This window comes from Gastrolobium bilobum, unplaced genomic scaffold (genome assembly GCF_033153095.1).
Source record: "Gastrolobium bilobum isolate Gb01-03AN ecotype WA unplaced genomic scaffold, APGP_CSIRO_Gbil_v1 utg3318, whole genome shotgun sequence".
In the NCBI taxonomy this organism is placed as follows: Eukaryota; Viridiplantae; Streptophyta; class Magnoliopsida; order Fabales; family Fabaceae; genus Gastrolobium; species Gastrolobium bilobum.
Genome location: NW_026895278.1, coordinates 127,877 through 143,291, shown reverse-complemented (window position 1 = coordinate 143,291; position 15,415 = coordinate 127,877). Strand labels below are relative to the sequence as shown.

General features: G+C 34.6%; 2 protein-coding genes and 3 non-coding genes across 6 annotated transcripts; 4 read left to right on the top strand and 1 right to left on the bottom strand.

Moving 5' to 3' along the window:
- The first annotated feature begins 281 nt into the window (after nucleotides 1-281).
- LOC133303744 (ribose-phosphate pyrophosphokinase 1) lies at nucleotides 282-6,154 on the top strand. 2 transcript variants are annotated; one of them, XM_061503712.1, is made up of 8 exons: nucleotides 282-511; nucleotides 626-799; nucleotides 1,243-1,491; nucleotides 1,841-1,984; nucleotides 2,062-2,229; nucleotides 3,798-3,867; nucleotides 5,171-5,252; nucleotides 5,641-6,154. In XM_061503712.1, exons 1-8 carry the CDS (start codon nucleotides 362-364, stop codon nucleotides 5,819-5,821), a joined length of 1,218 nt encoding a protein of 405 aa, XP_061359696.1. In that variant the 5' UTR covers nucleotides 282-361; the 3' UTR covers nucleotides 5,822-6,154. The 2 variants fall into 2 exon arrangements, with proteins under 2 accessions (XP_061359696.1, XP_061359703.1); XM_061503719.1 differs by having other exon boundaries at nucleotides 283-508.
- A 1,550-nt stretch (nucleotides 6,155-7,704) lies between these two features.
- Nucleotides 7,705-14,740, bottom strand: LOC133303736 (type I inositol polyphosphate 5-phosphatase 2-like). Its single transcript, XM_061503704.1, has 11 exons — nucleotides 14,572-14,740; nucleotides 14,365-14,470; nucleotides 14,178-14,261; nucleotides 13,853-13,946; nucleotides 13,495-13,599; nucleotides 11,629-12,424; nucleotides 10,924-11,108; nucleotides 10,670-10,778; nucleotides 10,273-10,421; nucleotides 9,895-10,153; nucleotides 7,705-9,535 (listed from the first exon to the last, which is right to left on the bottom strand). The coding sequence occupies exons 1-10, from the start codon at nucleotides 14,599-14,601 to the stop codon at nucleotides 9,940-9,942; spliced, it is 1,872 nt and encodes a 623-aa protein (XP_061359688.1). The 5' UTR covers nucleotides 14,602-14,740; the 3' UTR covers nucleotides 7,705-9,535; nucleotides 9,895-9,939.
- Nucleotides 7,912-8,003, top strand: LOC133303827 (small nucleolar RNA U61). Its single transcript, XR_009750521.1, has one exon. It is a non-coding gene; the product is annotated as a small nucleolar RNA U61 (small nucleolar RNA).
- On the top strand, nucleotides 8,137-8,221 carry LOC133303830 (small nucleolar RNA snoR14). The gene has a single exon (XR_009750522.1). It is a non-coding gene; the product is annotated as a small nucleolar RNA snoR14 (small nucleolar RNA).
- Nucleotides 8,383-8,477, top strand: LOC133303819 (small nucleolar RNA Z101). Its single transcript, XR_009750518.1, has one exon. It is a non-coding gene; the product is annotated as a small nucleolar RNA Z101 (small nucleolar RNA).
- Nucleotides 14,741-15,415: the final 675 nt, after the last annotated feature.

Here is a 15,415-nt window from a genome sequence, read left to right as displayed (position 1 = left end):
AATCGATCTAACGGTGAGATTAATTGGTAGTCACTTGATAGTAACACAACTTGATTATCAGAATATTTTTCCATTTTATTTAATATTCGTATGTATTTTTTAATGAACATTAAATAGAATTATAAAGAACTGTATTTTTATTGACAAGTATTTCTAATAAAACGACGTCGTACAGTGGTCCCCTTCCTCGGCGACACACATGAAAAAGCGAATCTCGTGAAAAAAACATAGACCCGCCCGCCACAGGTAACAGAGCTCAAAACTCGCTCTGTTCTACTCGAAACCTCTCTCTCTCTCAGTTGCAGAGAAAAAGCGAAAAAGGAAAACCCTAACGACGACACATCCTCTGGTTCCTCTACACATGGCGTCCTCACTCTTTCAACCTTCGTCGTCTTCGACGATGGCTTTTGCTTCTTCTTCTCTCTTCGATGGCACTTCTCATGCCCCTACTCTTCGAACTCTGGGTTTTGTTGATTATTCTCGCACTCGAATTTTCACACCTAATAGCGTGGTAATCATCCATTTAAATTTATTATTATTTTAAAAAAATAATAATAATTTACACATGAAAATGTTGTGTGTTTTTTTTGTTTTTTATTTTTTATTTTAATGGTTGTTGTGCCAGAAATGTGATATGGCTGAATCATCAAATCTTCTAAATGGGAAACCGATCATTCCCGTCCTTAACGAACCGACGCTGCCCAAGTTCATGGAATCGGCAAGGATTGAGAAAACCATCAACAGAAACAGCAACAGGTTGAAATTGTTTTCTGGCACTGCCAACCCTACACTTTCCCAGGTAATTCCACTATTCTTTGCTTTAACATTTAGTAATGACTATAATCAAATATTTATTCCATTAATATTTGATTTTTTTTTTAAAAAAAAAAATACTACTTTGACTATGAAATTAGCTATTTAACTGAATAAATGTTTATAATTGTACTTCTGATTCAAAGGATCAATATAATAATTGAACGAAGATATCAGATTGTGTTTAAGGTGTCGTCTAGCACAGTGGTGTGTATCATGTTTGTAGGTACTGTAAAAGGCTAAAAGGCTTTTTTTTTTTTTTTTGTACATAAAAGGCTTGTTTTTTGAATTCAGAATCTGAGTGATTAGTGGTTAATAAAACCCTTTGGTCCCTGGAAACAAGTTATAGTTGGATGAGCCATCTTTCTAATGGACAGGTTTCTGCTGAGTTTTGTTGTTTTTTAAACTCCATGTTGCTTCTTCAACTAGGAAATTGCCGGGTACATGGGCCTGGAACTTGGAAAGGTTTCCATAAAGCGATTTGCTGATGGGGAAATCTATATCCAGTTGCAAGAGAGTGTTAGAGGTTGCAATGTGTACCTTATACAGCCAACCTGCCCTCCTGCAAACGAGAATCTCATGGAACTTAAAATAATGATTGATGCTTGTCGGCGAGCTTCTGCCAAAAATATCACTGCCGTGATTCCATACTTTGGATATGCCAGAGCTGATAGAAAGGCAAGTGTTTTGCATGTATCTGATTTAAACTTTTGTAATCCGTAGTTTTATATGAGATCTACTTATCACATACAATGTCAGACAAGATTCTCGTTGGTTTACCACTGTAATGTACTTTTGTTCTTCTTTCTGGAAATTTTTGCGACAGTTTTGTGATGTTTCTGTTGAACCCCCCAAATCCCTCGTGCACAATTAAGTGGAGAAATAATTTGATGTTGTCTTTGTCTTTGTATTGAAAAAATTGTCACCTGGGTTGGTTTCGCTTTTTGCTTTATGATGAACTTGAAGCTAACCAATGGGTTTATAAGCAATTACTGGAGCTTTTCTAATTTATTTTCTTCCTTTACAGACTCAAGGGCGTGAATCAATTGCAGCTAAACTTGTTGCAAACCTTATTACAAAAGCTGGGGCAGACCGCGTTCTTGCTTGTGACCTTCATTCAGGGCAGTCCATGGGTTACTTTGATATTCCTGTGGATCATGTACATTGTCAAGTAAGTAAGGTGTGAATGGTTTTAGTTATTTTTTTCACAACATGTTTCCTAATACTATTGTTTATGATGTCCACTAGCCTGTGATCCTTGATTATCTTGCCAGCAAGACAATAAGTTCAAATGACTTGGTTGTTGTTTCCCCTGATGTTGGTGGTGTTGCAAGAGCACGTGCTTTTGCAAAGAAATTATCTGATGCACCTTTAGCTATTGTAGACAAAAGGCGTCACGGACATAATGTAGCTGAGGTAATAACTGCAACAAAATCTGTGCATTATCCTTGACATGCTGCATTTCTTTTGAAATTGTCATTCATGTATGCGATTATACTTTCAAACAGGGTTTATTTTTGTTTTTCTTAGTGTTACTTATCAATGACTATTTTCTTTCCTGAAATAAATTTGCCCTCTCTGGGACACTTTGATTAACCAACAATGTGGCCATTGATTATGGATATTTGGTGCGTGTTTTGTTTAGTGGTTTTGCTGACATCATCTAATTTCCATTTGAAAAAGATAGAAGTCAGTAAGAAAGATGCTTCCCTGTTATAATATCTGCTCATCATGATTGGAAGTAATGCTGCAGGGCTGTAGTGTGCTTTGGTCCTACTTCAAGTGCATAGTAGGATAGTGTACGTTTTTATAGAAGTTACAATGATATTTCTAATTTTGACTAGCTTTGTTAGGTATGTATATCATTCATTGTTCTTTTTAGGTTGTGATAAAATTGGAATAGTAGAATCATTCAGAACCTATACGGCTATACCCATCCAGCCTCGATACAAGGCACTGTCTTATTGTTGTCTAGGCTCAGATTTTGACAACCATGTGAAGGATTTAAGTTCCAGAGGAATCATGATACTCCAATAGTAAGACTAAAACTCTGACTTTTTGTGGTTGGTTAGATATTTGAGTGGCATATAAGAAGGTATTTCATCATTGGCCAATACACGTTACATCGGTATTTGCTGGGGACTATGAAGCACTGATACGTCCAAATTTTTTTTTCCAACGTATCGGACACACATCCCAAACGGATATGCTTCTGATACCCATTTTGCCGTATCAGATGGGTTAACAACATCCGATATGGTCAAATCTCCCATCTCCATCGCGCACCAGTAGCCAACCGCCGCATGCACCACCGTAGAGCCACCTCGAGCTCCTCCTCGTCGTTTGCGAACCATAGGTCTGCGCGCCATCTTGCTAATCCGCCAGTCTTCTTCATCTTCCTGCTGCAACACATCACCATTGTATGTTTTTTTTATCTTCCTTAAAACTAGCCGTCAAAACTAAGCTTGAGATGCTTGTAGGTTTTCAAGAAAGTAAAGATTAGGTTTTCAAGAGCCCAAGAAAGATTTGGCCATGTAGTTTGTTTCGGTGGCTTGGTACACTAAGCCCATTAATCTTGGGCTGGTAGTTTTTTTAAAGTAATTATTTGTTGTGGTAAAATATCATAAAATTAAAAAGGCAAGTAATTATAATAAAACTAAATAAATAATGCAGAAAATTAAAATAAACAAAATACATGACGTGGATGTAAATAATGGGTGCTGTTTAGATTTTCATATTTTATACTCATATTTAGTAACGTATCAATGTCCCGTATCGGGACGTATCGGAACGCCATGTCGGAATCGGTGCTTCATAGGCTGGGGATGAGGGACCCCTATTTTCTTTTGTTTTTTTTTGAACGTGCACATGGTTTAGCATGATACTATACTATATTGTACTAGTTCTCCAGAGGGATAAATTAACGTTAACTACATGGACCTTTCAACGTATATTTATTTATCTGTCTTGTGTAAGCCCTGCAGGTGATGAACCTGATTGGTGATGTAAAAGGAAAAGTTGCAGTAATGGTGGATGATATGATTGACACTGCTGGTATGCCATCGTCATTGCCCAATTTAACATTTGAAAAGAGAGATTATTTTTCCTGTGCTTTTTTGTTGCATATGATGGTTACTTGTTGGGTCAAAGAAATATAACCAAGCAACAAATACTTAGCTTGTCTTGATTAATTAAAGCTTTTTTGTGAAGTTTTATGTTCATTCTAGACCTTTTCTTGATATATTTTTTTCTCTATAATGTTCCCTTTGCAGCTCTGCCTTTCTGTTTTGCTTAGTGCATTTTCCTGGACTGGCCACATCTTAAGAATTAAGATCGAACTCTTAATTACTATCTTTTGAGATGAAGTTTTATCGAACATATCCCAAACTTATTAGCATATTTGGGTGTTCCTAATTTTTAAAATATTTCCATCATAATTTACATAAACATATATTCTTTTAGGGAACTGCTGAATGTAACTTTAGAGACTAGGAATTTATTACTAAATAATAAATACTATTTTATGGCAGTAATGGAGGAAAAAATAATTACAATCTTATTCTATCTCTTGTATTTGCTCGAGAAGATGATTGATTGCTACTAGAAAGGTTCAGATTGCATTTTCTTACGGGGAAAATGTTTGTCATTTTAAAGGACACAACTTTGTGTCATTTTAAGTGAAACTATTGTATTTTGGTGGTTTTTAACCTTTTTTCTTCTCGACAATACTCTATTTTCTCTCTCCTCTTAATTTGTGGAGAAGAGAGTATATAAAAAACCATCAAATATGCACCAAAACACGATCGTTTTATTTTAAATGACACAAAGTTGTGTCCTTTAATGACAAATACTTTTCCGTTTTCTCTTATATGTATTTCATTTCTCGGAATATAATAATCATGAAAAGTTTGCAAGATGTCTATATAAAATAATACTCAAGAAGTACTTTTTGAAGTATGCAAGAAGTAAATCATGTTTGGAATTTAGCATTTTTTTACATACATAAAATGCACAAGAAAAGGGGGCGAACCGAAGCAGTGATAAAACTGTTCTTTCATGATTGAAAGGTCATGGATTCGAATCCAGGAAACAGCCTCTTTGCAATTATGCAAGGGTAAGGCTGCGTACAAGGATTTCCTCCACCCCACACTCGCTAGTCGGGTTTAACGGGGAGTGATTTTTTTTTTTTTTTACATAAAATGCACAAGAACATTTCAGTGAAAAGTACTAAGTAATGTTATACGAAATATCGCTCTTTGTTGTGTAGGCAAGTATGATGGTTGTATTGGTTTCTTTTTCCCTTTTCTTTATTAATATTTGTTGGTAGGTTTCTTATTCTAATTGTTTTGGACCTCAGGGACCATCTCTAAGGGTGCGGCACTATTACATGAAGAGGGGGCCAGGGAAGTTTATGCATGCTGCACTCATGCTGTTTTCAGGTATTGCCTTTGGTTCTGCCATACATTTTTATTCTTGTTCCTTTCCAAATAGATAATAGAAGTAGGCAAAGTTTCAGACTCTACAGTGCACTGCCTAAATCTGAAGCATGTTTAATCATTTGTTCTTCAATTTCCAACAGTTTACCTACACTTATTTTATCACACTAATTGCTAATTATTCAGTAATCAGTATTGTTAGTCAGCCTATGGGGCATTGTTTTCTCTCCTACGCATCAATCGGCTAATAAATTGCTTGAGCAGAGATGCTTTACTCTAAACCTTCACCGCATAAATGTGTTGATTGCGGCATTCATTCATGTTAAGCATAATATATGAATGAACCAGTATCATATTATGCTTTTGTTTTGTTTTATTTGAATAATCACAGCCCTCCTGCAATCGAGAGGTTGTCCGGTGGCTTATTTCAAGAGGTGATTATTACAAATACCATTCCAGTTGCGGAGAAGAACTATTTCCCCCAGTTAACTATTCTTACAGTAGCAAACATGTTGGGGGAAACTATTTGGCGTATTCACGATGATAGCTCAGTCAGCAGTATTTTTCAGTGAACAATCAATATTAGGGTTTTATTTCTCTTCTTTTACAGCAGAGAAATTTGTTTTTGCAGCTGAGATAATAAATAGTGGGGCCCACTATTTGAAAAAAAAAATAAGAAGCAATTCGCGGAAATCAAAGTGTCAGCGGGAGAAAAAATTTCTCTGGAGTGAAACGAGAGTAATAAAGCCCTCAATATTACTCTCTTAACAGTTAATTTAATCAATACATATTTTGTTTATTTTGTACTCAAGTCTTTTTTTTCATTTCTCGCCCATTATTTTGGGCTGTTCAATTTCAGATGTTATGGTTGTAGATGACAATCTTATATTATACAAATATATAAATTAGGCTTGTCAACCTGCCCCGTGGACACCCCACCATGTGGGGAAAGTATTAGCATGTCTTTCAATTATATAAGATGTTTGTTAATTTTTAAGATTGAGATTAATTATGCTGTGGCATAAATTTTTGAAATTTTTACAAGCGTGGGCTGGGACGGTGTGGACTATATTTTCATGGGGACGAGTTTAGGTATTCTTCTCAAAAAGGATGAATGGGAGCCGGTAAAGGCTAATGATATTGGGTACAGGGCTGGTTAAGCTAAACCATGCAGTCTCATTGCCGAAAGCCTATACACCTATATTACCAACTGGTTTTTTATTTTTATTTTTTATAAAGTGCATATGTTTTTTAAATAAATAAGATATATATAACTTTAAAATTTAATTACTGAGTGTAATATTCTTCAAATTGAAATTTGCTCTACCTTGTTCATTTTAGGTATAAAATTATTTAAGCACTTTTGTCCTCATGAACCAGATGAAAGCGGGCAATCAATTCGTGTTCATAGACCATTGGTTGAAAAATTGAATATCAAATGCTTATCTTATGTGGGTATATGAAGATGACAAGGTTTGAATTCGTCATCCCCACCCCAAATCCCAAGGTTTTGTTTTGCAAACTAAATATTATAGGAGGAAGGATATTCTTACAACCAAATTTTTTTACTACTAACTTACTATCTATCTAATCACCATTGAATCAAAGAGAGAGAATGTTAAAAAGTTTTTGAAAAAAGAAAAAATGTTGATCCAATGGTTATTAGATAGGTAGTGAGTTGGTAGTAGAAGATTTTGGTAGTAAGAATATCCCTCCTCATATTATAGAAGGAAAACTATTGCGTAATTAAAGCACACTGTAAATCGTAAACACTCCATTCAATCTTGTGAATGTCTGTTTTTTTTTTTTTTCAATTGTAATTTATTTTAGTTATATTAATTTTTATTATTATAATTTTTTTTTTCAATCCCAAAACAATATTATTTTGTTGTTTCTTCATCAATATGATATAAATTCATATCCATCAACCTCAAAATTATATTGTTTTGGGGTTGGAAGAATTAATAAATGGTATTTTAACAATTTTAATTTAATTTGCGTTATATGCATTTTATCAAAGGGTTTTCGTTTTGTCCTTTAACATGACACAAAATTTTTTTCTACTCATACAACATTTTGTGGGGCCCGCACTTTTTAAAGCAAAAAAAAACTAAGGCACGCAAAACGAATCTCTATAATATTACACAATCACTTTTCCTACAACATAACTTTTATAAAACCCTTTATCAAAACACTCCTCATTAGTTTTTTTAATCCCCAAAAGACGTTATTTGGAGGTTAACGGAGATAACTTTATTTCATGTTGCCGGATAAACGATAAATCCTTTTTTATATGCAGATTTATTTATAAATATATTGCGGGCCTAATGGGCCATTTCCCAATCACCCTTAGGGTAATATAGTAGATAATGACTTATTGGGCCCCCAAAAGGTAAATTTAAATCCAACCGGGTCTCTAATCCTTGTTGCTGCTGAGCAGAACCCTAGTCGTGCCTAAGTTGATGGAACCCTAATTTTCACCTATAAAATTATAGCCAACTTCATCGTCGTCGATCAGAAAACCGCACAACTGCGGGCAATTCTACTTTATTGCTTTCGTTCCTTGCATGCATTTGTCCACTGAATTTGTTCAACGGTTTTTTTTTTCCCAAGAAAATTCTTTTCAAAACCAGTAGTTTGTAATGTTCATACGAAGATACTGAGTCTGTGATGAAGAAGTAACTGTGCCAGAGGCGAGTCATCTGTTGTGCTCGTCGCTGATGGCTCACTTATCCTCTAAGAAGTTCTGAGCTCAACATCGAAACTTTTTTATTTTATTTTTAATTTTCTAATTTTCTCAAATACCACTTGTTTTATTTTAGGTTAAGTTTCGCTTTTAATGGTAGCAATTATTTTATTGGTAATTGGGTTTGATTGAGAGGGAAAAGCGAAGTGATGATAGCAATTCATTCGTCTGTCAATCCGCTGATATTCGTGTGATGTATTCATGAATCCCGACAGGTTCTGATCGCTATCTTCATTCCCTCTTTTTTTCTTTTTTCTTTTTTGTAAATGTTGTTTTGGATCCCTTTTAATTTTTTGGTCACCAATGGAATGGAGTCTATTAATACACTTGATTGAAAGTTTTTAACATTATTTTTTTCACGGTTTGAAAATTGAAATCAAAATCGTGATTGGGCATGTGATGAATCTCATTATACAAATGGGTAATTTGCGTCTGAATTAATTACTTTGATGCTATATCACCTTGGAGAACTGATGCCCAAAACTTTTGCCAATTTTCATTGGGAATAATTAGTACCTTTTGTTTTGTTATGCTTCTCTGCATTGCATTGCATTGAATGGTTTCTTTTGGGGTTGATGATTCAGTTCCTCAAAAAAGAATTTGGAATAGAGAGATGAACTGAGCCCTTCTTCCATGTTTCAAAAGATTTATTAACAACATTCATTTGGCCCCTTAGGATTAGATAAACGCAGCTCCTTATCATGAAAGGGAATTATTGCTGCCCTACTCTTTGATGTTTAAAATTTTAATGCAGCTACTTTTCACTTGTGATGCCCTCAATGCTGTCCAGAAGGACCAAGGCCCTGTTTTTCAACAATGTAATAGTGATGAAATTGTCAATGCATAGACCTAGGGTCATGGTCATTATGTTCTTTTGATAGAGGTGAAAATTAAGAATTCCCATTACCCGGTCAGAAAATACACGACAAAGAAAAAATCTACAAAATAGAGAACTCAATCATTAAGAGTGTCAAGCTCCGTTGAAGTAAATGACGAAGAATGGGGAGTTGCCTAAAGTCTAGAACTGGACGAATACAGAACAAAGAGTGACAAACAGGCAGAAACCAAGCCAGACATGGAAAGATTCAAATTCTGTGTCTCCTGCCTCTCTAACTGATATATTGCATTTGAGTCAGACATGGAATGTTTCTAGGGTAAAAATGTTTATTAGTCAAAAGATAAAACAAAAACTATTTGGACATGGAATGTTTCTAGACTAAAAATGTTTATTAGTCAAAAGAGAAAATAAAAACTAATTGGACGCGCAACTTAGAAGACCAAAATTGGAAAATCGTTGTTTACCAAATATTAAACACAGCAAAAAAAGAGAGTCCCACACAATATATCCTATTGTTTTCCTATATACATCTGCCTGTTATAACTATCTCTTCCATGTAACTGATTCAGATTCGCCAAATGAATGACTCTCAAAATGTAGGCTTCGTGTAGTGTAATCTTGAGGTCTTGAAGCTCAGTTTATAAACAGATTACCAGTTGTCTCTCATTATCAACCTGACATCCAAGTGAAGATTTTAACACCCTGCGGGAGAACAAACCATGGTGAAAGTTGTCCTATTTGAAGGACAAAGTTGAATTGCAATGTGTCTCTAAAACAAGGCTGTGCTTAATGTCTCTAAAACAAGGGCACTTGAATATCATAATCATGAGGTCACCTGAAATTTTGGTGCTTAAAAAACATCAAGAGATGGGTTCTTTGACTTGTATCAAAAAGATTTTCAACGTTAAGTGAATTATTATCAACCACATAATTTATATAAAATGCACCTTCATGGAGTAATCGACTATTATTCTTTATCTGTATTATCCAAAAAGCATTTCCTAGATAACAGCTTATGAATTGGATTGCTGAAAAGAGAGACAAGGTGTAAATATAGTTACCAGTAATTGATACATTTGCAGATACCAATCTTTGGTGGATATCTATTATGATAACAGGTCCTCATCCTCTTTAAGGAAAACCTCCGGGTGTATTGCTGCATTTGTGAAAATTAGAGCTCGTTGTAGCTTGCGGTGGTCAAATACTTCAACATCAACCGAGAAGATTGAACTAACTGGTCGATGATCTGAAAGCTTATTTTCTGCACTGCTATATTGAAGTTGCTTTATCCCTTTTCCTAGCCACAATATACGATCACACCTGTATAGTATTAACTAGGATCACTTAATTGCATCTTACTTTTGCCTAATGAATAATAAAAGATCTAATGCATGGACTAACAAAACTTTCATTGCTTTGCAATCCAAACTTGCACTTACCAGGCTGGAGTTCTCTTCTTTTCCCCTTCTTTTGGGTTCTCACCGACATATTTATCAGAATTAAATTCATACTTGTAAGTAGGTGGGAAGTTTATCAACCCCTCTTTCCACCCATCAAATACATGCCCACAACGTAATTCATTGCTTAGCTGCAAATAAGATGAAGTAATTAGAAATTCTCATTGATAAAAATCATATGCAGATCAACAAGTGGATCCAAGTTTGGTGCCAACACTTCCGACCCCTTTTGCAACTTTATAGGTCTAGATTTTGTAGGTTGCAAATTTTGAAGAAGTGATCAACATTAACAACACATTTATCCCAAATTAATTGGGATCGGTGGTGGATGAATATTATTGTGGAGACCAATGGTATGTCTAAGTTTTATAATTCTCACCTGATCATGATTCATCAGTTCATCCCACTTCTTTAGAGCTACCAGCCTTCGAACTTCCACATCCAACATGTTGATACGATAATTCAAATCCCCAAACCAGAAAATCTGACTGTTAGCAGGAAGCAATCCATCAATGAATCCAAGATGTTCATTCATAACACAATGATGTGAACTCCCAAAAATCTACCACAAGCAATATATCCCATAATAAGGTGATTATAAAAGAAAAACTTTCAAACTAAAGAAAAACTTACTCGTGAGATGGGATTGTTTGTGGTTGATCTGCATCAAAGACAGACGAGAAACAAGTGCGTCTTAGAATTTCATGAACATCTGAGTTTCTTCTCTGTTCCGCCCCATCCTTATGTCCAGAAGTCAGATGGGAACAAACAAAGCACAGACGTGACTGATAGAGAGACATACTAACTGAAACAGAACCCTGCATCAGTGATAATTTGTTATCACGTCCACTCATGTTAGAATGAACAAGTTCTAACTGTAAATGCATATAAATCGTGAGTTTTCTTATGCTCTACGTTCAAATTTGCTCATAGCCTACCACTGATCACATTGCAACACAACATAATACGGAGGACACTACTTTTTGCCTCAAAAGCTGCAACAAAAGTGAACAAATAAGACATATGGTTCAGTTTAGTTTGGTTTTATATGAGGTGCAACATAAGTGAACAAATAAGACACTACTTTTTGCGAGTTACCCTACCACAACATTATGAGTTGCTATGTGATCAGTCTATAAACTCTTGTACTGACAGTACCAGTGATCATAAAATGCATACTAGACTCAGATATGCATGTATCACGTACTATGCTGTTGAAAAGTTTTATGCTGCCTTGTTAACACTTTAGTGAAATTTCTAATGTCTTGGAATAGATTAAATATACACTTATGGTATAATGATGTCAAATTCAGTGTGAAACTTGTATTATGCCATTACCTTGTTTCCCATGTAGCCCATGAGACCAACTCCAACAGGAGAAACTTTCAAATTGTTAATGTGCCTTCTCAACCTCCTTTGCACCCAAACAGACACATATATTCCTACCATCTGCTTGCTGACAATCCGAACATACTTATGATGTGATTTCATGGTTCCTATTCCATTATCATCTTTGTTATTTGGTAATTCAAAAAAATTATCATCTTCCTCATCAGACAACATGTCAGATAATTCAGCAAGTGAATCATCAATTACCTCAGGCATCACTTGTTGCTCTTTCCAGAACAAACCCAAATTTCCAGAACTATGGTGTGAACGTTTCAATCCATTGCTGTATATTAAAGTATTATCCGTCCAGTTAAAGGATGAACTGCTAAGTACTCTACGCAACTTTGGATTGGAATCAACATGAGGGATTGCATCTAATGGACGTTCAGGCCAGTCAAGTGTAGTATGAAGATCAATGCCATATATTCTCCTCAACCTTATATTCTTTCCTATACCAATTATGCTTTTCACTTCCTCCTGTTCTAGCTCGTTGTTGTCAAAGGTTCCTAAATAGTCCTCATTCATCATATCAAGTGGATTAACATCTACACTGTCTGCTAGGACATCATCAGAAGCAGAAGTTCTTAAGACAGGAGAAGGGGGAGCACTATAACTTTTGTGTTTACTTGCAGGTTCAGAAGTTTTGTTTAGAGTTCTTCGTATCACTGCCTCCCATTTTGCGATGGGTGTGTTATCCTCTGCTCCCAGTACATTTCCAGCATTCAATGGAACTACCTCTTGGAAACTGTTTAAAGCAGTGCATTAATATGGAAGCCAATGACATAGAAGCCATCAGAAGATAAATTTTACAACCACTGTAGAGAAGTAGACTCTTAATAATATACTCGTAATAAACTACATGAACCTACTGTTAGACTCTAAATATGGATTGCGCATTTGACAATAAATTCATAAGGAATGGAAGAGAAGTTTCTCATATCAATTGAGTTAAAAAGACTAGATTCATTCTCATAAACCATATTAATGAAAATTCACCATCCCATTCTATAATAACTTCACTTATAACATGATGCAAATAGGATTCTAGGCCATTTTTTTGGAGACTTGGAACAACCTTAAATATAGCTAATGGGTGGTTGCTGTATTTCTAAGAACATGATAGCTTTGTTTTCTTCCTAAAGGAAACAATTGTTTGGAAATAAGTAGGCATTTCCATCTACAAAACATGAACCTATGATCAATCAGAGCACTTACCTAATTATATATAAAAGGAAGGTATTGTCATGAGTGGCATATTGCACCAATAAATCTCTTTTTTGGACTTATTTGATAAAAAATTATCAGACTCGCACTCTGTAAATAAAACAAAGTAGATAAATAGGGGGGAAATAGGATCATGATAAATTAACGGGAGAAGTGTTTGTCATTTTAAATGACATAAAGTTATGTCATTTTTAATGAAACTACGTCGTTTTGGTATGTTTTTACATTCTCTCTCCTTCGCTTTCTTTTTCTTCCTAATTTTATAAAAAAAGAAAATGACAAAACACACAAAAACAACGTAGTTTCGTTAAAATGACAAATAGTTTTCCCTAAATTAATCAATACACTTAACAAAAATGAAACTACGTTAATTTTATCATAAACAAGATAACTGTAAAAGTAAAGGTATGTAACCTATCAGGTTATAATGAAATGTAATCCAATATTATAATGAGTATTGCCAAAAATATCCTGAGTGATCAAATTTTTTGTCAATATGTTGAAGAAGCAAACACAGAACACACATATGCACCCTAAACAAAGTAGAAATAGCAAAGCATTAGGAAACTCGAGAAAGTAGAAACTACTTACCCAATAATGTAAATATCTGCTGGCACTTTGGTACAAAGCCAGTCCTCGATTTCAAGATCCTTCAATGGAAGTCTTCCAGCAACATTCCAAGTTCCAATTGTTACCCTGCAAAATAACCATGCATTTCATTAATATCATTAAATTAAGAGAAATGTTTTTCTCATGTTGTATGAGATAAATTGTCTCATGCAACACACAAAAAAGTGAGTAAGATCCTGTAAGAAGAAAAGAGAGAAAAGAAAAAAGTGGATTATACCCATATTTTTGTGTGTTGCATGAGATAATTTATCTCATGCAACATGAGAAAAATATATCCCTTAAATTAATAACATGTTACATAACCAGATTACCACCATACCTCACTTCCTTGGTATTTATGTACTGAACACGCAAAGTTTCTGATTTCCCTCTTCTGTGTCTCATCTTGTATCCCTTGGTATTACGCGATGCATCTGAATTACAAATATCAAATCATATGTGATGATGAATTTAACACTCTCAACTCATCAGGGGCCAAAAACAGTCAATCATTTGAAGTTCACAATACTAGTCAAGCTATTGTTGGCTTTAAAAAGTTTCTTTAATTTTGTATACCTCATGGTTAGTAACATATTGAAATTTGTATAGTAATTAGTCAATCATTTTGTATATTTCTTGGTTACTGCAAAGGAATAAAGTATTGCCTGATGTTTGACATGGGAATATGGATTGTGTTCTAAGTGGATTATCTTCACGCACTCCCATTCTTGAATCCTTAAGAGAGCAAGCTGGAAGAGAATTGAAAAAACAAAGAAGGGAAAAAATGAAACGTGAAAGAAAAAGATCAAGTTAAACAAGAAAAAGAATATAGTATAATGTAAAGCATAATACCATCATCTTCACTCTCAGTTTCAGTGTCCACTTCATCTTCACTAAAATCATTTACTTTTGGCTTTATATTTAACCATTTCTTCATCATAATGGAGGGCCAAAAGGCCTGCAATGAAACGAAATTAGAAGTTTTCAAGAATCATAAGCTGATACTTAACCTCAAACACCAGCCATAATAAAGTTTATGAGGCATGTCACATAGCTTACCTCAGAGCGTTTTCCTCTCCTTGCTTTCATTGCCTACTCAAGCTAAAAAACTACTATAACTGAACCCAAAAGCACTTGTGTACTGTGCCAGACTTTCAAAGCTCAAGCTCTTAAGTATGAAAGCAGTCACTGGCATTTGTTAGGCACTACATGGCAGTTAATATTTAAATAAGATGTCTTCTCATTTTTGTAACAACTAATAAAACCAAGTTGGAGTTATTTGAATGCACAATTGAAGGGAGATCCTTATAGAAAACCAAATAGAAAAAGACAGAAAATGCATGACTATATCAACAAGACACAACTTGCATAATGGAAAAAAAAAAGAATACTACTGGTCCTCACTGCACTTAGCTATTATATGATAATAAAACAGGAAAACATGCTCACCTTAATTGAATTTTCAATAAAAACCCAAAAGGAAGTCCAACAATGCCAAATGTCACTTTCAATAGATCATATATATATATATATAACTAACTATTTCTGAAAGATAAATCACTGAGCCAGTACCAACAAACAAAATTGTTGTATGAATAGTATTCAATGGGGAGTAGGAATGACAAATTACATAAAGTTATTTCTTTATATTAGTTTTTCATATTTAATCAAGCAACTAGTCAATAACAAAAACTAGCCCATACCATTAAAAAATCCAAAAGGGTATTTTAATTATTATTAGTGCAATAATGCCCATGATAGTATATACTAGGAAAAATGCAGAATTACCACAGCCACAAAATGCAGAAGGTACTTACATCAGCAGACACCAAAATTGATGCCGACTGAAACCGAAAAAGCAAGGATACATACAAATCAAGTGAAATATCACCACCTAAGATTT

Coding starts and splice junctions, on each gene's coding strand:
- LOC133303744 (XM_061503712.1), top strand. CDS start 362: ATGGCGTCCTCACTCTTTCAACCTTCGTCGTCTTCGACGATGGCTTTT. Junction 512..625: donor TTTTCACACCTAATAGCGTG/GTAATCATCCAT, acceptor TTGTTGTGCCAG/AAATGTGATATGGCTGAATC. Junction 1,985..2,061: donor TGGATCATGTACATTGTCAA/GTAAGTAAGGTG, acceptor GATGTCCACTAG/CCTGTGATCCTTGATTATCT.
- LOC133303736 (XM_061503704.1), bottom strand. CDS start 14,601: ATGAAAGCAAGGAGAGGAAAACGCTCTGAG. Junction 12,425..13,494: donor GCAGATATTTACATTATTGG/GTAAGTAGTTTC, acceptor TGCTTTAAACAG/TTTCCAAGAGGTAGTTCCAT. Junction 10,154..10,272: donor AAGAAGAGAACTCCAGCCTG/GTAAGTGCAAGT, acceptor AATACTATACAG/GTGTGATCGTATATTGTGGC.